This window comes from Phocoena sinus, chromosome 13 (assembly GCF_008692025.1).
Source record: "Phocoena sinus isolate mPhoSin1 chromosome 13, mPhoSin1.pri, whole genome shotgun sequence".
Taxonomy (NCBI): domain Eukaryota; kingdom Metazoa; phylum Chordata; class Mammalia; order Artiodactyla; family Phocoenidae; genus Phocoena; species Phocoena sinus.
Window position 1 is genome coordinate 59,229,728 of NC_045775.1, and position 18,345 is coordinate 59,248,072.

The following is an 18,345-nucleotide window of genomic DNA, read 5'->3' on the forward strand; positions in this document are numbered from 1 at the left end:
TTACACAGCTAGGAAATGATGGACAAGGGATCAATTTCCTATGCAATGTATTTCCATTTTATTGTAATTATATTCATTGGAATCCATCCTTTTCTATATACATTTTACAATGGAGATTTATTCGTCAATTTTTAGTTCATTTCAAATTTTACCAATGGTTTCTACTACTGAGCTCTCTTGTGGCCACTATACCTACTAAGTTCAAATTTCCCAAATCAAAATTTTGATTTAAAAATGTCAAGATTTCAATCTTCCATCAATTTTTGATGTGCAGTTTTAGCTGTTTTGAATTTTACTTGAATATTTCTACCAGTAATATTCATTATAAACTGAAAAAAGTCTGACAGTTTATATTTAATTTTTGATTAAGAGAAAATTGTGATCCATTCCTCTCAGACAATGTAAGGTTTCTCTAAAGTGTGAAAAATAAAATATGTCCTTGGGGTCAAAAGGTCCTGCTCAGAAGCAGGATGAGGCATGGGAGATCTGGTAGAACTACTAATTTCACAATATCTGACTTTAAGAATTCCATATGTAGCAATGGCGTTGGTCCCAAATCTCAGCACTGGAATACTGGGCTGCCTTCTGAAGGGAATACTTGGAGTCCTTTGGGCCTCTGGGCTAAGCTTACATAAAAGCAGGTTGAAGAAGTACTTGGTCTCCTTCCTTGTAGGCTGACATACTTCAATATGAGGAAAGATAAACTCAAGGAAAAAACACATGATGTAAGGGGAAAGATCTTTATCTTCAAATACAGAGAAACAGGTCTAAACCATTTATTCTTGGCTTTTCCCTGGGTCTCACTCTGGTTCCTTCCACTTGGTTCTCACCTAGGGGACAATCCAAGGGCACCTCCTCCCTGGCTGGTCTCTTACCAACCAGTCTCAGGGCTGGCAAAAGTGAGTCATCAAAGGCTGTATGCAGAGAGAACACCCCAGGGGAGCTGGAGCTTCTAATTCTGGCTCTCTCTACAATTAAGGCAGAGATAAGTCACCACAGGTAAGCTCTGTCCACCTCTGCAGAAGGCTTCTCCTGCATCTCAATGGGAGTGATGCATCTGAAAGGGTTTCCCCCAGAACGGTCTGAGTCACCGATAAGGAAGACTCCTTTTGGCTAATGAGAACTTGAAATAGAAAAAACATCAGAACTTCACGTTGTAGAACTAGGTAGGGCACATATTTAAAGATAGATAGATGAATCAGATCTTAAATAAATCTTCAGAAAAAGTAGGCAACTCTGGCTTTATTGATGCATCTTATACTAGAGCTCTTTGGATCCCTGGATCTTCTTTGAACACCATGTCTGTGAACTCAGCCCATTACCAATTCTCCCTGAATCACGGATGTCCAGCTCATTAAAGCTTTGTTATTTTCTCAGATTTGGAAAGGACGTAGGCAGGCAGGTTTTCCCCACAGTATGGATTTAAAAATTTTTAGGCATAATCCACTTCCACTAAAGATTTCTCTCTTTAGTTTCTTATGGTCTCTCTTTAGGGATTTTTTTTTTTTTTTGGAAGACTGCATATTAATGCAGGTCACATTCAGATAACACATTTTAGAAGTTCACAGGAAACTTTACCTTGCAGGGAGCTCTGTGATTTTCCCAGCTCAGTCCTTATGGCTCCATTATCTTGTATTATTTCATTTATGCCTCCACAAACATCTAGATGAAAAGCAGGTCTCAGGAAATAACAATGCCAGCATTGGAAACCAACCAACCAATCAACCAACCAACCAAGAGTTGCTCTTTGAAACTTAAAAATGTAGAGCTAGGCTTGGTACTAAGTGAAAGGTGCTTATGGAGCCCTTCAATCCTAGGAAGATCTGACTTAAGAAATAATACAAAGTGTAAATCATTTATTTTAATTAGGTCCATTTTAATAAAGTGTACAGGAGTTTACAACTCAAACAAGTATTCATAAAAACTATCAGATACATAAGATAGCTCACACAAAGGGTGCAATAACATAAACCCAAGAGTCTGCAAAAAAGAGGTATTGCAAGAACTGTTAAGATTAACTCTATAAATGTTTTTTTCCCTTTCTCATGTTCACAGACCTTGAGATTGTATGCACATATTGTTTCCTGAGGTCTGATGACCTCAACATTCCTTACAGCTGGGTCGACCTCCTCATTCAGTCAACTCAAAATATAGTCAGTAGGAGTTCGTTCACCTCTTCTGCATGGAACGAGCATGGTCCTTGGCCTTTATTCCATTCCTATCCCCTAACAAATGACGTTAAATATTCCCTCTTTCAAAGTAACATATTGCAGGCCTTGCAGTATTCTGCTCACTACTGCCCTCCCAATACCACACATGAGAGTTTAGGTCAAACCCTACTGAGTTTTATCCTTGTGGATGAGAAGAGCATGCTTACTGTGGAAATGAGTCTAAGGCAATGGCTGCTTTCTCTCACCTTTGTCCAGTACAACTCCAGTTCTAACTCGGTAGGCTAACGGAACTGAATTTACTCATTTCAAATACCTACTGTCACCTCTTGGTATTCTTTGGATGCCTTCATTAGGAGGTATTCAACACCATGGCAGAAAGCATGAGGATACACACACACACTCCAATCACACTCCTCAAACAGGAGTCTTTGGTGGACTCAGATACAACTGACTTGCCATTTCAGAGTGGGAAGGTGATATTGTCTTCTCTCACTCCCCAAATCCCACTTTAACTGACATTGGTAAAAAAAACCACTTCTGTAATTCCTTACCAAAAGGAATCACATAGATCCCTCTAACATGTATATATGGTTCTATTAAATGCAATGTAGATGACATTGACTTAATTTCAAGAAAAAAACATTATTATAAACTCAAAACACTGTTTCACTCATACTGAGATTGCAGAGAAGTAACTCGGACTAAATTTCTTATGGAATTACAAGTTACAGGAATACTGGACTAAGCCACCAGTGTGCTGGTTAACATTTAGCCTCTTTTTTTGGCTTGTGGGATCTTAGTTCCCTGACCAGGGATCGAACCTGGGCCCACGGGAGTGAAAGCACAGAGTCTTAACCACTGGACCACCAGGGAATTTCCCCATTTAGCCATTTTTACAAGCTACTCTAGAGTCCTTCAAACATAAACTTGCCCCTGCATTCTAGGGCACTCTGGGCCTGTGTTAGATCAAGGTAGAGAGCATGAGGTTTTGGGGCTGTGTCTCCAGAGTAAGGCTGGGCTTCTGCCAACCTTCCTTCATCCTTTCTTCTAGTCCCTAAGAAAAGGGGAAGGTGAGCCATTTCACTCGTATTTGGAATTATTCCAGTGTGGTGAGATTATCACAGGCTAGGCTAAAATTTAAGAAAAACTGTTTACAGTAACAAGGGAGGCAAATAAAAATTAGCACGATCATTCATTCAGTCATACCTCTCACTCCCCACTTATTGGTACGATGATAATAGGGGAATGTCAAGTGAGGAAATGAACAAGGAAGGTGAGCCAGGAAGACTTGCAGGGGTAGAGAAAAAGCAGGAAAGACCTGTGTCTGGCAGTTTAAAGATGGGATCTGGGCATCACATGTGGGAGGCCTGTTTCCTAATAAAGGTCAAGGTGCAAATGAGGCTGGTAGGACCAGGAAGTCAGAGAGCAAGATGGCGTCCTGGCAATCAAGACACTGCCAGTGTGGATTCCCACATCGAAGCTGAGCAGCTAGTTGTTTTCACAGCCTAGCAAATTTATCTTGTAGCAAAAGAACACAAAAACAATTCCCAGCCAGATACTACTTTTTATTTTCAAGCATTTTGAAATCCTTCCTTAAGTGAACTTCACAAGTTTGCAAGTGTTCTGGTGGTTAAAACAAACAAAACCAACCAACAAACAAGTAGTCGACAGTCACTGGAAAAAGCAAGAATTTAAATTTACATGATTACATTTAAAATCTTCATGTTTACTCCAGAAAGCAGGATTGGAGGATTACAACTCAGGGATGGCTGTGGGCATTTACAAGGAGCTCTTGCCTCCTTACAAGCTGTGGTCTCTTCAGAGGCTCTCCTATGTATCTTTCATCAGAATAATCTGGGTTCCAAATTTCTCATAGAAAACTGCATCTGTGTGACCAGTAGCAATTCCGAACTTGACTGGCCTGTGTTCTCCAATTTTAATTCCAAACACACAGCAGAGAATAACATCTTTCTTTATTAAAGGGACCCAAGGGACTCCATTTTAGGTAGTATCCTTCCTGCTAAAGAGTGAGTTGGATCTCACCTTTCTCTAGTTTCCTATAATAAAATTTCCTATTTGATAGGATGCATACATACTATATAACCTATGTTTTGACAACTTCCTTAGGGAAGCAAATACAGCATGATCGAATTTCTATTGTCAGAATCACTCTGGTGATTACACCTATTTTAAAGAAAACTGAAATCCGCTACTTTTTGAGTCAGCGAAATGTCCACCAAATAGCTGAAAACATTGATGTACGTGTATTCTAAAACTTACTAAATAATGGGTCAATAAGATACTGGTATTTTTCTTGACAGTTCACAAAGGTTGCCAGGTTAAACTCAGACCTAACGTGGGCGAGTGAATACATATACACCAGTCCACACATATGAAATTTTCAGCTCAACAATGAGTGGGCCCAAAATGAAATGGAGTTTGTGACCTAGATTTCTTTGGGTCCTGCCCTGCATCTGCTTCAAGCGTCAAATTTTGTTCATTCCATTTCCCAATCTAACCAGGATTTGGAGCTAAAGGGTTATCTGTGTGTGAACTCAAGAAACAGACATGCTAAATATTTTTCACCACACATAAGATAACTTCATGAATTCAATAGTGCCTGTTAGTCCATTAATGTGGATCCTTTAAGAGTTCATTAGTGCGTGCTGCGGGTCAATGCTTTATGTCTACATGTACCCTGGCTCATTGTGCTCCACTGAAATGAAAGGTCACAGGTTCCTGCATTCCATACATGTGTAAAGCAAGTAACACATAAAACAAACTAAAACAAGTAATGCAGTATTTTGTTGACTATATGTTTTCTTTTTCTCCTTAGTGTTAACCTAATGCAGTAGTTGTTGGAAACATGCATCCGCTACTAATTCAAAGCGCCCTGAGCACTCCCGATTCCCTTAAAACGAAAATTTTCCAGATTTCCAGATTCAGGATGGACTCTGGCAAGAACATTTTATCTTTATTATTTTTTGGCCACGCCGTGCAGCATGCGGGATCTTAGTTCCCTGACCAGGGATTGAACCCATGCCCCCTGCACTGGGAGTGTGGAGTCCTAACCGCTGGACCGCCAGGGAAGTCCCAAGAACACTGTGTCTTTAAATGATGCATTTACTCTATATGATCCAAAGAAGATCAGCACAGAGTTCACTAGTTATTAACTAATAATTAATGCAATCCGATAGTCCTAAAATTTTCATGCATCATTAAGAACACCACAAAAGTAATCTAGCATGTGTTTATATTCATTTCTTGTTCAAAAAAGGTATTTAGAGTCTCCAGCCATCATAGGTCTCCAGTGAGAATAAAAAAGGATTACAAGCACAGCTTGACAAATGAGTCAATTATGTAATAAAATTACCAAGATTTTATTGATTTTCACCTTGAGAACTAAAATGATCAGAAGGGAAGTGATCAAATAACCAAAGGAAAGTCATTTTGCAGGGCTGTTACAGAGGTAATCCTGAACACCTCTGGTGAATTAGAATGACCTTCTGCTTTAAGAGTTTCTGGGGTGAGAACTCTCCTTGAATATTCCCATCCTTTTCACTCCTGCACGTGAAGGCTTTAATTGATAAAGGCAAGGGAAGAGCTTGGGGTGCTAAGTTCCACACCTGTTAGCCAAAACTATTCAAATGGAAAGATGATTCTACATCCACTGTTACACAGAAAATTCAGAAATGATCATTGGGAGAAAAGCCCAATGAACATTTAACATCCATAAAAGTGAAGGACCAGCACTGCTGAAACCTCAGTTGGAAAATCATTGCTAGGAGCCCTGATCCAGTGCCTATTATTTAAATTTATCTTTTAACCTGGACAGCTGAAATAGGTGGAGACTAAACTACGAAAAGCCTTGAAAAGTATCTGTTCATATTTTACTGCCAAGATCCCTGAACTTCAAATTTAAAAGTGTGACACTTAACTGCAGTGGAGTTTGGCATTCAGGCTTGATTCTTGGACAAATTTCCCATAATCCTTAAATCATTAATCTGGGTTGGTAAGCAACTCTCCCAACATCTCCAGCTAATGGAGAAATCACTAACATTTACTACAAGTCACAGGAAGCTTTCAAGTTGAAATAGGAAATTGAACATCTTCAGCAGAAATCTTCCCACTGAGACGTAAGTTTCATTTTAAGGCACTAATAATAAAGGGTATGAAAACAGCCAAGAATAAGTCAGATCTTTCCAGAAATACAAGACATTTCAAAAACACAAGTGAGGCACCTATCTGACCTACTTTAGCATCCAAGGGGACAGAGAATTGAAAGGTTTTCATGGCTGGCTGGTTCAGCTCTTTTCCTTTCTCCCTAACTTACTTACATGTCTCAGATTTCTATTTCCTCAAGAAGCAATAGACAAAGGTGACAAGGATGTGGAAAAACAAGCAAATCTAGTTTGTAGCCTAGTCTCGTGATTAATTAATTTCCTACTGACAGCATGGAGTGCTCAGACCTAAGGTTTTTAAGTACTTTTTAAAATTACTTAGACCACAAACCCAGCGTTTGGAACTGTAACATTGTGCTCTTTTCTATTGTTCTGAGGGGGAACTGTATAAGGATAATTAATTTCTCAAGCCTGTGTAAATGGAATTTGTTCATGGCAAATTCTAGAGGGGAAAAAAAAAATCTACCTAGAAACTTCAGTTCCAACAGGATTTTCCTATATATTCCAATGAATTCAATTATGCCATGAGAAAAGAACTCAATAAAAACAGGGTTCAAGTCAGTTAGGTCAGGAGACCAATGTCAGCAAATGAGTGATTGTGGAGGTACGCGAGGTGGGACAGGGTTTAGCTAAAGGAAGAATGTTTCCTGTGCACACAGACATGCACACACATAGCTGTGCACTCACACGAATTTTTAAAGTGTGCACATGGGGAAGGCTCAACACTATTAGACACGAGCATAGATATCTGTTTGCATTTCTACAAAGGAAAGGATCTGACACACGTCACACACCCACAGACACTCATGCACGAGGACCCGTGTGGCTTGCACAGACTCAGATCCAGAGAATCCTTCTAGAGCTGCCGGCTTCACAGGAATGATTAGTATCTGCGGGATTACACTTCCTTTTGACGTGCAGAATTTTTATCTGGTTTTCTTTCCTGAAATATACCCTCTTCAAGAGTATGAAACCAAGTCCGGGAGGAACTCATCTTGATTCCTTGATAGACATGACTCAGAACAGGAACTACAGGAGTCAAACTAGCAATAACATGGCCCCTTTGGGAAGTTATTTCTGGATTTACTGGGAAGTAGTTCTAGACTTAAACAGTTTCTAGGCAAACAACAAAAAGCAGAGCTCTGGGTGGAGGTGGAGATGGAAATGCCTGGAAGTCCAGAAATCAATATAAACAAAAGAATTGAGCATAACTTAAAGGAGTTTCAACTAAGTTATCACCTCGACTGAGTTTGCTGACTGAAGAATTCCTGCTGACTCATGGAACTGGAAGATAATAATTGATATGTCCATATTTCTTCTTAGGAAGGCTCAGCTGGGAGTGATGTGGTGGGTATTAAGGGTGGGGTAGAGACAGAGGCCTAAGGCTCAGGTATGGCTCCTAAGGTTTCTGCTTGCCTGATTTCGAAGGAAAGGGCGCTAAAGCAAAAGGATCAGCAGCTGTCAGCTCCGTAGTCCTGGAGGAAAGGGATGTGATGGAAACAGAGCCCGCTATCGACTGCTTATTGGTTTGCGAAACAATTTTGTAGGCAGCGATGGGCTGGGCTTCTGGACTTGGCTCATCTTCTGGGCTATAGTGACGGGAATATTTGGATAAAGACTGGGGGCGGAATGGTTTGCCAGCCACGGGGCCTGAGACAGATTCTTTCTGGGGCTGAGGTCCTTTGTTTCTGTCATTAGGATGGGCGCCAGATTCCAGAGAGGTGCCCCTGGGAGAGACGCTGTCAAGATGGTCTGCTGCTTGTACAGAATGGGAGGGGTGGTTAGACGGTTGGGCAAAACCAGCCATGGAATACTGAGCTCGGACAGAGGGATGCACGGCTCGATCAAGGCCCGGGAGCAGAGGGATGTCATTGGTCTGACGGAGGAGACCGGGCTGCGCAGGAGACTCCGGGGAGGCGCTCTGGGCAATGGTTAACTCCTCCATGCTTTTCTTCTTAGTGAAAGGAGCTCTCAAGAACACGTCCGCCTCCTCTGGCTGGGAAGGAGCCACGCTGCCCTTGCAGACAAATGGGGCTTTGGTGAAAATGTCCACGTCATCAGCGGGAACCCTCGAGCTCCTGAAGGGAGCAGTGGCGAAAACATCTGGCTCACCGAGTCCGTCAGCGGTTGGCTGCGTGAGGGCTCCGAACTGGTTCTTTCTTCCACCTTGCGCTGCCTTGGCTTGCTCAGGAGAGACTTCTGGCTGAGCGAAAGGAGTGGCTCCTCCCAGCTTCCCCTGCGGAGGCCTGCAGCTCTCATCCTCTTCTGACGACTCCAAGAGGAGAGGTCGAGACCCACTGCAGTCCAGCATGTCCCCCTCGAGGTCGGTCCCCTCCTCTTCACTGCTGTGGAACGAGCTGTTGCTGGAAGGGCCATCTCGGGCCAAGTAGTCATATTCTAAACTGTTCTGAGTTTTCATTCCAGGTACTCTGGAGGGGTCTGGATACAGGGGAAGGTCTTTAAAACCCGTTGATTCTTTAAAGTGCTCTACAGTTATTACAGGATAGGGATTGGGCTCTCTCTGGATACCTAGAAAAGCACAAAACGCAGAATTAATGCACAGGTCCATTCAACTCTCCTTGGAACATTTAATGGTCAACCCGTGGCAGAAACATTGTGGAACCAAATAATAGATGTTGAAAATGGAAAAGGAAAAACAGAAAAAGAAAAGTCAGGCAAGGAAACTGCACACAAACTGGAACACAACCAATCACGGTCTCACATTTCGGAACACGATAGGCACGATGTGCAGGAAAGCAGATGAAGATGTTAGGCACAAAGACATTCAGCGTAACTATGCAATGCTCCTACGCACGGGGCCAGGCACTGACACCTGCTCTACCTGGTGCTGGCTAAGGATGGAATGAAAACAAACCCAGTCACTCATCTCCACATCCACCATGACAGTTCTGGCTGATGCAGAAATACTGTCTGGGGACAAACTCAAATCAGATGCGACATGTGGTCATCTGCTCCACACTGCCTGTAACTGAGGATGGAACCTCCCCCCCCCCCACCCCGCCAAAGCAGGAGAACGTGGCTGCTTGATAAATGCAAAATTACTTGATGATTTACATCATAAGCACTATTCAAAGAGCACAAGAGTGCCTCAAATATGAATACTGAAGGCACTTTCTAAGGGGAGGAGACATAATCAAAATCATATTAAATCAATCACCTTCAGCTAGAGTTGCCCTGGAATTTTGTTTTCAGTCTTCTAAGTTAGCAAAGATCTCCTCTGCTTAAATGAATCCATCATAAAGTTCTTTAAGCAGAAGGAGTAAAATGCACAGGTAATTACAGAAGTATTTGCAAACTCTAATAAACCAATCTATTTCTATCTAGGTAGAGGTGCCTCAGGGTGCTCTGGCTTTTAAAATCAAATAGACAATTATCAGAATGCAAGAGAGCTTACCTTCCAAGAAATATTAGCAGGTTGGAAGTATGTCATTGGGCACATGTTAGCAAGAGGGCAGGAAAAAGGCATATGTAACTAAGCAAGAAGAATCCAGAGAAAAGCGTGGCTGGGGGTAGAGATATCATGTCATCATGGGTTTCCCAACCCACCAGGGTAAGAAATTATAGGTACCATGATTTGGACTCTTATAGATGACTCAGAACCTCTGTACAGCGGAAATTCAATCATCCCCTCCCCACGTTACCCTCTCCCCTTCTAAGCAAACCATTAGGTAGTAGAAACTTCTGCTAACAATTTTCCCCTGCTAAAGTTTCTGCTTGAATTAATCACACAGAACACAGCAGAAGCGGCATCAAAATCAATTTATTGGGAAACCAGTTACTTAGAGGCATTACATTGTAAAGAGATGTAGAGAGAGATCTGAACATTTTAGAAGATACTGTACAAAAATACTATGTTTCTCTGAATCCTGTAACTTTTTAGCAGTGCTTCTTTTTAAACAGTTCTGACCTTAAATATTGTTTTCAGAAACAAAAAAGGTGGGTCCCCCCCTCACCCCGCCACCATTTTTATTTCTCTTTCTAGAACTCTGAATGTATTTGGTGAATTCCAAATTACAGGGTCTTTAAGTTAAATTCTGTACTGGTGCCAAATGGCTTTCTGAATAGTATATGAAGAGGATAAATGTTTCCTTGCATTATAACTTTAGTATGTGCACCCATATGGTGATAGGAAAGCGTTAGTCAGGGGACAGGAGATAAACGGAACACCTTCTCCTTTGCAATATATGTGGAAAGACATAATTCTAATCTCTCAGGCGAGTATATCGATGTGAGATCTGTCACAGTGATTCCCAGATGATGATGTCTGTGGGGAAATTCAAATGAAATGGGGCAGAGAAGTTTTCCAAGATAAGATTTGCTGAGCAAAGTGGTACGAATGGCCCCCAAAACTCCTTGAACCGCTTTCTAACACAGTTATCAGTTGGACAGTTTTTAGTTCCCAAAATTAAGTCATGACTTCTCATCTTCCAAAACCACCCTAAAAGCTGATGTGCTTCTATGGGAGAGCAAAATATCTCTCAGGAGAAAACTGGCAAATTTAGTCATGACCAACTCCGGCCACCATGGGAACCAATAATGAAAATGAGCACTAGTTTGACTGAAGCTAGTGTTCTGGGGAAATTTAAATGGCATGTAGTCAAATCAAATTGTGTGCACAGACCTCCAAAAAGCAGCTACCTATAGAACGCAGGGCATCTCGGATGCCTGCAGTGTTAGAGTACATTGTGAGAGCTGTAAAGTACCAAGTAGGGGTACCCATGTGCAGGGTCAGACAGGCTAGAAGGGCATTCCTAACCTATCTAAATTACTTACGTTAAAAGTGAGTTCTTGGTCAAGTCAACTGTAAACCTGCCAACTCAGAGCATATTCCATGACCTTCATGCTGAATAGGAAAAATCACACCTAAAATTGCGACAACTTTTAAAAACTTATATAGTCACAAAAATACTATAACATCAAGTTTGAAAGGAGAACTAGTCTCCAGTCCTTCAAAACAAGGCCAGACCTATTTCATCTCTCTCTTTGAACATGAATCTGCTCTATAGGATTGGAAAAGCACCTTTAAAGGATTTTCCCTTGAAGGCCAGATCTCTTAACCTTTCCATTCTTTTTAGAGGAGGTGCAGTATGACCAAGGCTGAGAGCAACCACCCTTCGTAACCCTCCAAGCCTGGCGTTCTGGAGAACAAAGACACGCAGTGGGTATGGGGCACGCAGACATCCACATTCCCTCAGGGAATTTTGGTGGTGGCAGCACAAGAAACAAAGCAGTCAAGAGAAGGACAGATTCTAAATAATTGTAAACAGAAGGTAGGCATTAAATCTTGTTGGTAGTTAGAGGGTTTTTTTTTTTTTTGAATATGCGTGTGTTATTGCAGGGAGGGAAAGCATGTATTTTCAGGGTGAACAGTCCTTGTATATGAATATAGCCTTGTACTGTCAGAAAAACATGTTGGAAGCAGTCTGCCTACTAGCAATGAAAGACTTATACTAATTTAACCTCAGTGCCTTGGCCCAGTTCCTTTGGAAACCAATGGCATGCAGAGCAGATGCCCTGTGACCAGAAAACTCAATAAAGCTAGCCAGTTGTTCTTGGGGTAGGGGTGGGGAGTGATGGGCGGGGGCTTTGGGCTTAAACCTGGGACCTGGCCTCACAGGGTCAGGGTCTCCCTTATCAAGCATAAGGGTCTTCCTTATCAGGAAGCTTAAGGTAGGGCATTTTGTTCTAATTTCCTCAAATTAAGTCATGTCTCTTTTCATTTTGCTTTAGCACATTAAATTAAGCAAGAAGTCAAAACACACTTCTTTTTCTTGCTCTGATGTAGGACTGCGTGCCAGGTTGAGGTTAAGCACACTTTTTGACACTTCCACTAGGAATAACTCCATTTTAGTCTATTTTGAGGCTGCAAATTAATGTCGATTTCAGTAAGAGCGTATATGCTTCAGAAAGAAGGCATCCTCAAAAGTATCTGATGCTTTGGCAACTATCCTCACCAATTCCCTATTAATTTCCAAAGCAACCCAAAGTGCTGAATAATTTAGAATAGGTTTACCCTGGAAATTTTATCTGATGGACAGTGAGGGCCAGTGTTTCCTAAAAAAGAATGAAAATCTGAAGTCTTAAATTGCAGGCTGGATATTCCTGAGTGCAATATATCATGCGTGACCAGAATTTTACTTTCTCCCATACTATAAAGAGAAATAACAGTTATAGGGAGTGTCAAAGACATAGTTCTTGCCCAAAACTGAAGGTGAAGTCTTGGGAGTATTGAGAAACCTTCTCGTATAGTTAGCAAATAGAAAGCAAAATACCCTTTACAAGAACTTCAGAAGTGTAGCACCAAATGAAATTCACACTCTCAGAGCTGAATCAGGGAATCAGGAGATGTACCTCAAACTAATAATTTCCATGACCTTTTGCTTAGATAATAAAATTAAGCACTGGGTTCTACCATATGCTGTGGAGTTGCATTAAAACCCACGCCTGGAGAATAAGATATTTGATGGGGGACAACACTGGCTAGAGACGCTGGGTCTCTCAAGCCAATAGAGCAATTAAACGAGAGAGATTTCTCCCTGGGCATGAAACTGCCGTTGCCAACATAAAATGTTTAATTAAATTGGCCTGGGTACATTAAAGATTAAATTAGAGGAAGGTAGCTGCAAATCTGTGCTCGCTTTTACAGCTCCATGTCTGGTCATATCAAATGCAGGCTCACAGGGGTTTATTCTCTATGACTGCAGATGAAGCCGGGGTAGCCATGACTCATTAAAATGTCCTCTGCACGTCTCTCATACGTGTCTGCACTTTCCTTGTGCACAGGTGCTTATGGTCACTCAACAATATGTTTAAATCCTTCTCGCAAAAGTGGGTTTTCAGATCAGGAGAAGAGCAGCTACTGTAAGTTATTTAGTTATAGCTCTGAACGTCATGCTCCTGTTTTAACAGATAAAAGTCTTTATTTTCCTGTATGTTTACATAAGAAACTTGTTTACAGACTTGTTTTTTATACAGTACTTGTGTAGCAAAGTTCAAATTTCACATTTTTCTGTATAAGATAGCTTCATGTACCTCTGTTTGCTTTGTCTTCTTGGGAGGACAGGATAAAGGTCTGTGGTGAATACACATCCATGTGATGAGGGCGTGTGCGACAGGGCAGAGAATACTCCTAGGGCAAGGCTACATCAGAGTGGGAACCAGGAAGATATCTTCCATTCTAGCAACTACCATGCTGCTGCACAGATCAGCATTGTCCAAAGAACCTCTCTCCCCCATCACAGTGAAAGGAAACCCAAGAGAAACAAAATAGTATCTTGTTACAGATTATTTGAAATGGAGGCCATCTGGGATTCATTCTGACTCAAGAAATCCAAGCACATCCAACTCTAGGAACATTACTAGTGGGGAAAAGGAAAAGGCTAATAACTTTGTGCTGGTAAAATTACAGTCTCTTGAGAGGAATAAAAGATGGCTTTGTAATATCTGGAGTGTTTCAGTAAAGGTACCATTTTAAGTATCCATCTAATAGTTTCTCTGTTCTGCCTGGCAGCCTCTAATCTGCTTAATTCAGTAGTTTGGGCAATCCTGTCATTTTTATCCCCAAACTCTAAGTTCATGGCTACAGAATCCTGAATCTTACAGACTGAGAAAGCTAAGACTCCTGGAACTATAGACAAACAACGGCATGGGAGACTTTATTTTGGCCGAAGTTCTCTACAATCTGCATCTGTTCAGCTGCATTCATATGCCTCCACACCTCTGGGCTGAGGTCAACCCCAAAAGTCTCCTCCTTCCCCCAGCACTACTGAAGGCAGAACTGTTCCTGACCTGGGCGGTCGGTGGGGAGAGGTTGTGTTGGTTTGAATCATTTATCTCAGGAGACCCCGAAAAAAGGATTAGAAACAAAGCTAATATTTCATCTTGAGTAAAACAGGTTATTTTCCTGGATTTGTTCTCCTGTAATTATTAGCAATCCGAGTTCTATAATTCTAATTTGGGAAGAGCCAAGTCCAGTATCAAATGACACTGAACAAAGTGACAACCTCTTTCAGAGGTATTTCAGAACCCCTATCTTTCAATTTTCCAAACCATACTAAAGACAGGTGAAATCGTATAAGTTCCCTTATTCAGAATATTAAGGAAGTTAAGACTGCTTGTCGTCGCATTCCATCATAAGGTCCTCTCTGGGAATCTTCGGTGAATTACTCATTCTTCTTACCCTCTTCAACAGTAACCACTCTTCAGCTTAGGCGAGTGATTTTGCTTTTTGGAAACATCTAAATGTTACTTAGAACCAAGAGCGGTAGGAAAAGATCAAGAAAGAGAGCATACTACTTTCAGATGCTGAAAGCGATACTAATTAGATAATACAACTGATTTTCTTATATTTTATTATCTTTCTTGATAGTATTGAATATTTCTAAGGAGAGAAGTTTCAAAAATAACATAAATGGTGGCAGCATCATTAGAATAAGTATGTTTCCCAAGTAAAACCAGATGCCTTTGAAGGGAACACTCAATTAGGTATCGCAACTCTGATACGTCTGCTAAAGAAATCATTAATTATAATCACATTTAGAAGTGTCCATTTAAAGCTTATCTCCTCTGAGGGCTGTGCTTTTAAAAACACTGGGACTTGAATTTGGTGATCTAGTTATCTGAATGCTGTAAAGGGAAAAAAATCCAATTTGTGATGTTTTCTGGTACAGGTACTACTTTTGCACAGTCGGAATAAGAGCAAATCAGAAACATATGCTTACAGTTATTTGTCCATTTTTAAATGGCAGGTCCTCGATTATACAGTTTAAAAGAATTGAAATCTTCTGATACTGTTTTGTTGGAATAGGTAGATACGTGTGTGTAATATTAAAAAAAAGGAAAATCTATGTCTAAAACTCTGTGATGATTTATGGGTCTCTTCAGATAACTAAGAGAGAGAGCAACCCGGGTTAGTGAAAGCCCACTGTAACTCTCTAAAATGTAAATACTGCTACAGTAATAGTAAGAGCTACAGAAGATAACTGAAGAACATCAGGATTATATAAATCCTTCATAGTCCTCCTGAGGCATCATAATAAATACTTAGAACCCTAGAATCCTATAACCTTAAAAACCATCTAGTCCAAACCCATCATTGTCAGTAAGGAGCAGCCCTAAGAAGTGAAGCCCCTGCTGAAGCCCCACTAGGCCAGGGACTGGCAAAGGTCAGGACAAGCTCCCAGGTGGCCTGTCCTGCCCGGGTCTCTTCTCCCACCACCTGCTTTAGGTCCCACATCTGTGAAACGAAGTGGATGGACTAGAATAATCTCTAAGGTCCCTATTGTAGCTCAGTCTACAGTTTCAAAGTTCTATCAATTATTAGCATACTATACTCATCTCAAATAAACCCCTTTTAGCTCAAGGATGATGCTATAAACTAAAGAGGTCCCTTTAATCAAGTCACTCACATGTCTTCTTTAGCAGAAAAATAGTTCTCTCCTTTGAAGCCCTACTCCTAAAGAATAAACTCAAGATAATTTCATGTCATTATCCCCCTCAGGCTTCCTCCACCCAGTCTCTCTCGTTTCTAGTCTATTCATTTTCATTAACATTCTCCATTAAGCTTTATTGAGCCAAATGACTAGATAATATATCTCAATGTGATTACGGGTAATACATGAAAGGAATAATTTAGAGACACTTACCTAATTTCTAAACTGTACTCTTCGTGGTTTCAATTAAATTGAGAAACTAGATATTTCATTATATTTCTAACATGTATGTATGAAAAAAAATCAAACTGGAAAACATAGGCATAAAACATTATTCTTATTTAAAAATAAACATCTCTTTCATTAGTTTATATATTCTTTCTATATCTGGGAAAAAGAATACCATTTTGATCTTCAGTAATATTCCTGTCCATAAAGGGGCAAACCAAGTCTCATTTTCACTGCTCTCCAATCATGGAGAGCTCTTCGAGGATATCTTTTTTTTTTTTGCGGTACGCGGGCCTCTAACTGTTGTGGCCTCTCCCGTTGCGGAGCACAGGCTCCGGACGCGCAGGCTCAGCGGCCATGGCTCACGGGCCCAGCCGCTCCGCGGCATGTGGGATCTTCCCAGACCGGGGCACGAACCCGTGTCCACTGCATCGGCAGGCGGACTCTCAACCACTGCGCCACCAGGGAAGCCCGAGGATCTTTTTTAACCCTCAGCAGGTAGGTTGTGCCTCCCTCAATTTCGGAAATGACCCATTATCCTAACAGAGGCCTGTACTTAGTGTGTCTAGTTTCAGCTGACACGGAAGTACTTAAAGTCAGAAGAAAGACTGAAAGGTTCCAATTTTTCCTCTGATACCTTTCAAAGGCTGTTCTCACATTGCTGGGGTCAAAGCTTGACCTCCAGGGTACAAGGTTTTGCAGGCGGTTGTTGCTGTTCAGCTTTCTTTTTTTCCCCCTTAAAGAGCAAACGTGAAGAAGAAGAACAAAAGTGCTAGACAGGGAAATAAGCAATGGACCTGGAATTTTATTGGTACAAATCTGATCAACTAAGAAGTTCCCTTCTGACCATAAAAATGGCACTCAAGGAAGAGAACCAAATGGGGTTCTCTGTGCCTACCTCTTTCAAAAGGGTGATTTTATAAAACTGCTTTGCATGGAAGGAAAAAAATATACTTCGGTGAGTAAGGACATATACAGAGGGTGACCATGAGTCATGTTGTCACATTAGTGCAGGGGCCTTTATTTATTTTATGAACAATATTCTAAGGTTAGTGAGAAACTATGGTTTGTTTTGTTTTTTTAAATCTAGGATGCCAAGGAAAACCAACTGAACATATTTCATTGGCTGCATCCTTCAATTCAAACATCAGAGAGAAAGAAAGGTAAGTAGCCCGAGTCAAACTGTGCCTAGTGTGTCAGCATACTTATTTCTGATTATCTGAAAATAAACAACATGCTTATTCTACAAAGACAGAGGACCTGCTGAAAGCTTATAGCAACACACAAGTCTACTCAAAATGATTCCATATGTTACACTGTAGGATTGCTGCGTAGTTAGTTATACAAGGGAAAGAGATCAAAACCCTGTACAGACACCTGATATCGGACTTGAAACGCCAAGTGGAAACAGAACTATTCAGCGTCTTCATTTATACACAATTTACAATATTTGATTCAAAATAAAAATCACAAGAAAAATACATCTGTTTCTGCTACAATTCCTTCCCCTCCCCCATCCACCCCCCCCATGAAAAGTCTTCTAATAAAAGGTATCATATTACCACCACTGTCTGGTTTTGGTCTAATTCTGAGATCCCGGCTTGGGACAGTTAACACGAAAAGGAATGGCAATACTTGGAATTTATATAATGTACACATTTTATCCAAGGATCTCAAGTACTTGCAGTCATGTCTCCAGATCTGAGAAATCACGGTTCAATGGAAGCCAGAGTGCTGGACGAATGCTGGGCAGGTTGCATGGGGTGTGAAATCCCTTGGCTAAGTCTACGATCAAACAAGGTCAAAGCTGGTTGGCTAGAGCTGGGCTCAATTTCTCTTTCCAAACATATACCATCAGTCAGTTTTACCCTCTCTTAAACCACACACCCATCTCCAGGTTACTACCTCGAGTTAAGACCAACTGAAGAAGCCATGTCCTCATGATAATGCAGCAGCATAAAAAGCAAAAACAGAGAAACACATTCATCAGCAACGGGCCAAAGGAGATGGGGTTGGGAGGATTGATTTGGGAGGCCATTCCTAGCAAGAATGAGACAAAGGTGTCAATTCACTAGTTTCAGTTACAGTTAAGCTTTTGGTGGAGTCAATTCCAGCAGAGGTGAAGCTCATGGCATCTAGCGTTTGATTTAAGATAATGCTATTGAAGAAGGGTAATGAGAAAACACAGCAAACTAACAGAGAGGAGCTGGCCAAGGAGTATCTGGAGGGCCAAAGTGATTTTCTTTCCTTATCATCTCTATGGGAGAAGGCAAGGGGTAGTAGGAGATTAGGGCTAGAAGGCCCCTTATTTGC

The 18,345-nt window shown here is 41.1% G+C and overlaps 1 protein-coding gene across 6 annotated transcripts in view; it reads right to left on the reverse strand.

Annotated features, from left to right (window-relative positions):
• Positions 1-2,642: 2,642 nt before the first annotated feature.
• The window catches only part of AAK1 (AP2 associated kinase 1), a 171,402-nt gene continuing 155,699 nt past the window's right edge, over positions 2,643-18,345 (reverse strand). For all 6 annotated transcript variants that reach the window (XM_032652901.1, XM_032652898.1, XM_032652897.1 and 3 more), the window contains one exon: positions 2,643-8,881. In XM_032652901.1, coding sequence (XP_032508792.1) covers positions 7,752-8,881 — 1,130 coding nt within the window. In that variant the 3' untranslated portion in view covers positions 2,643-7,751. The remainder of the gene's footprint in view (positions 8,882-18,345) is intronic.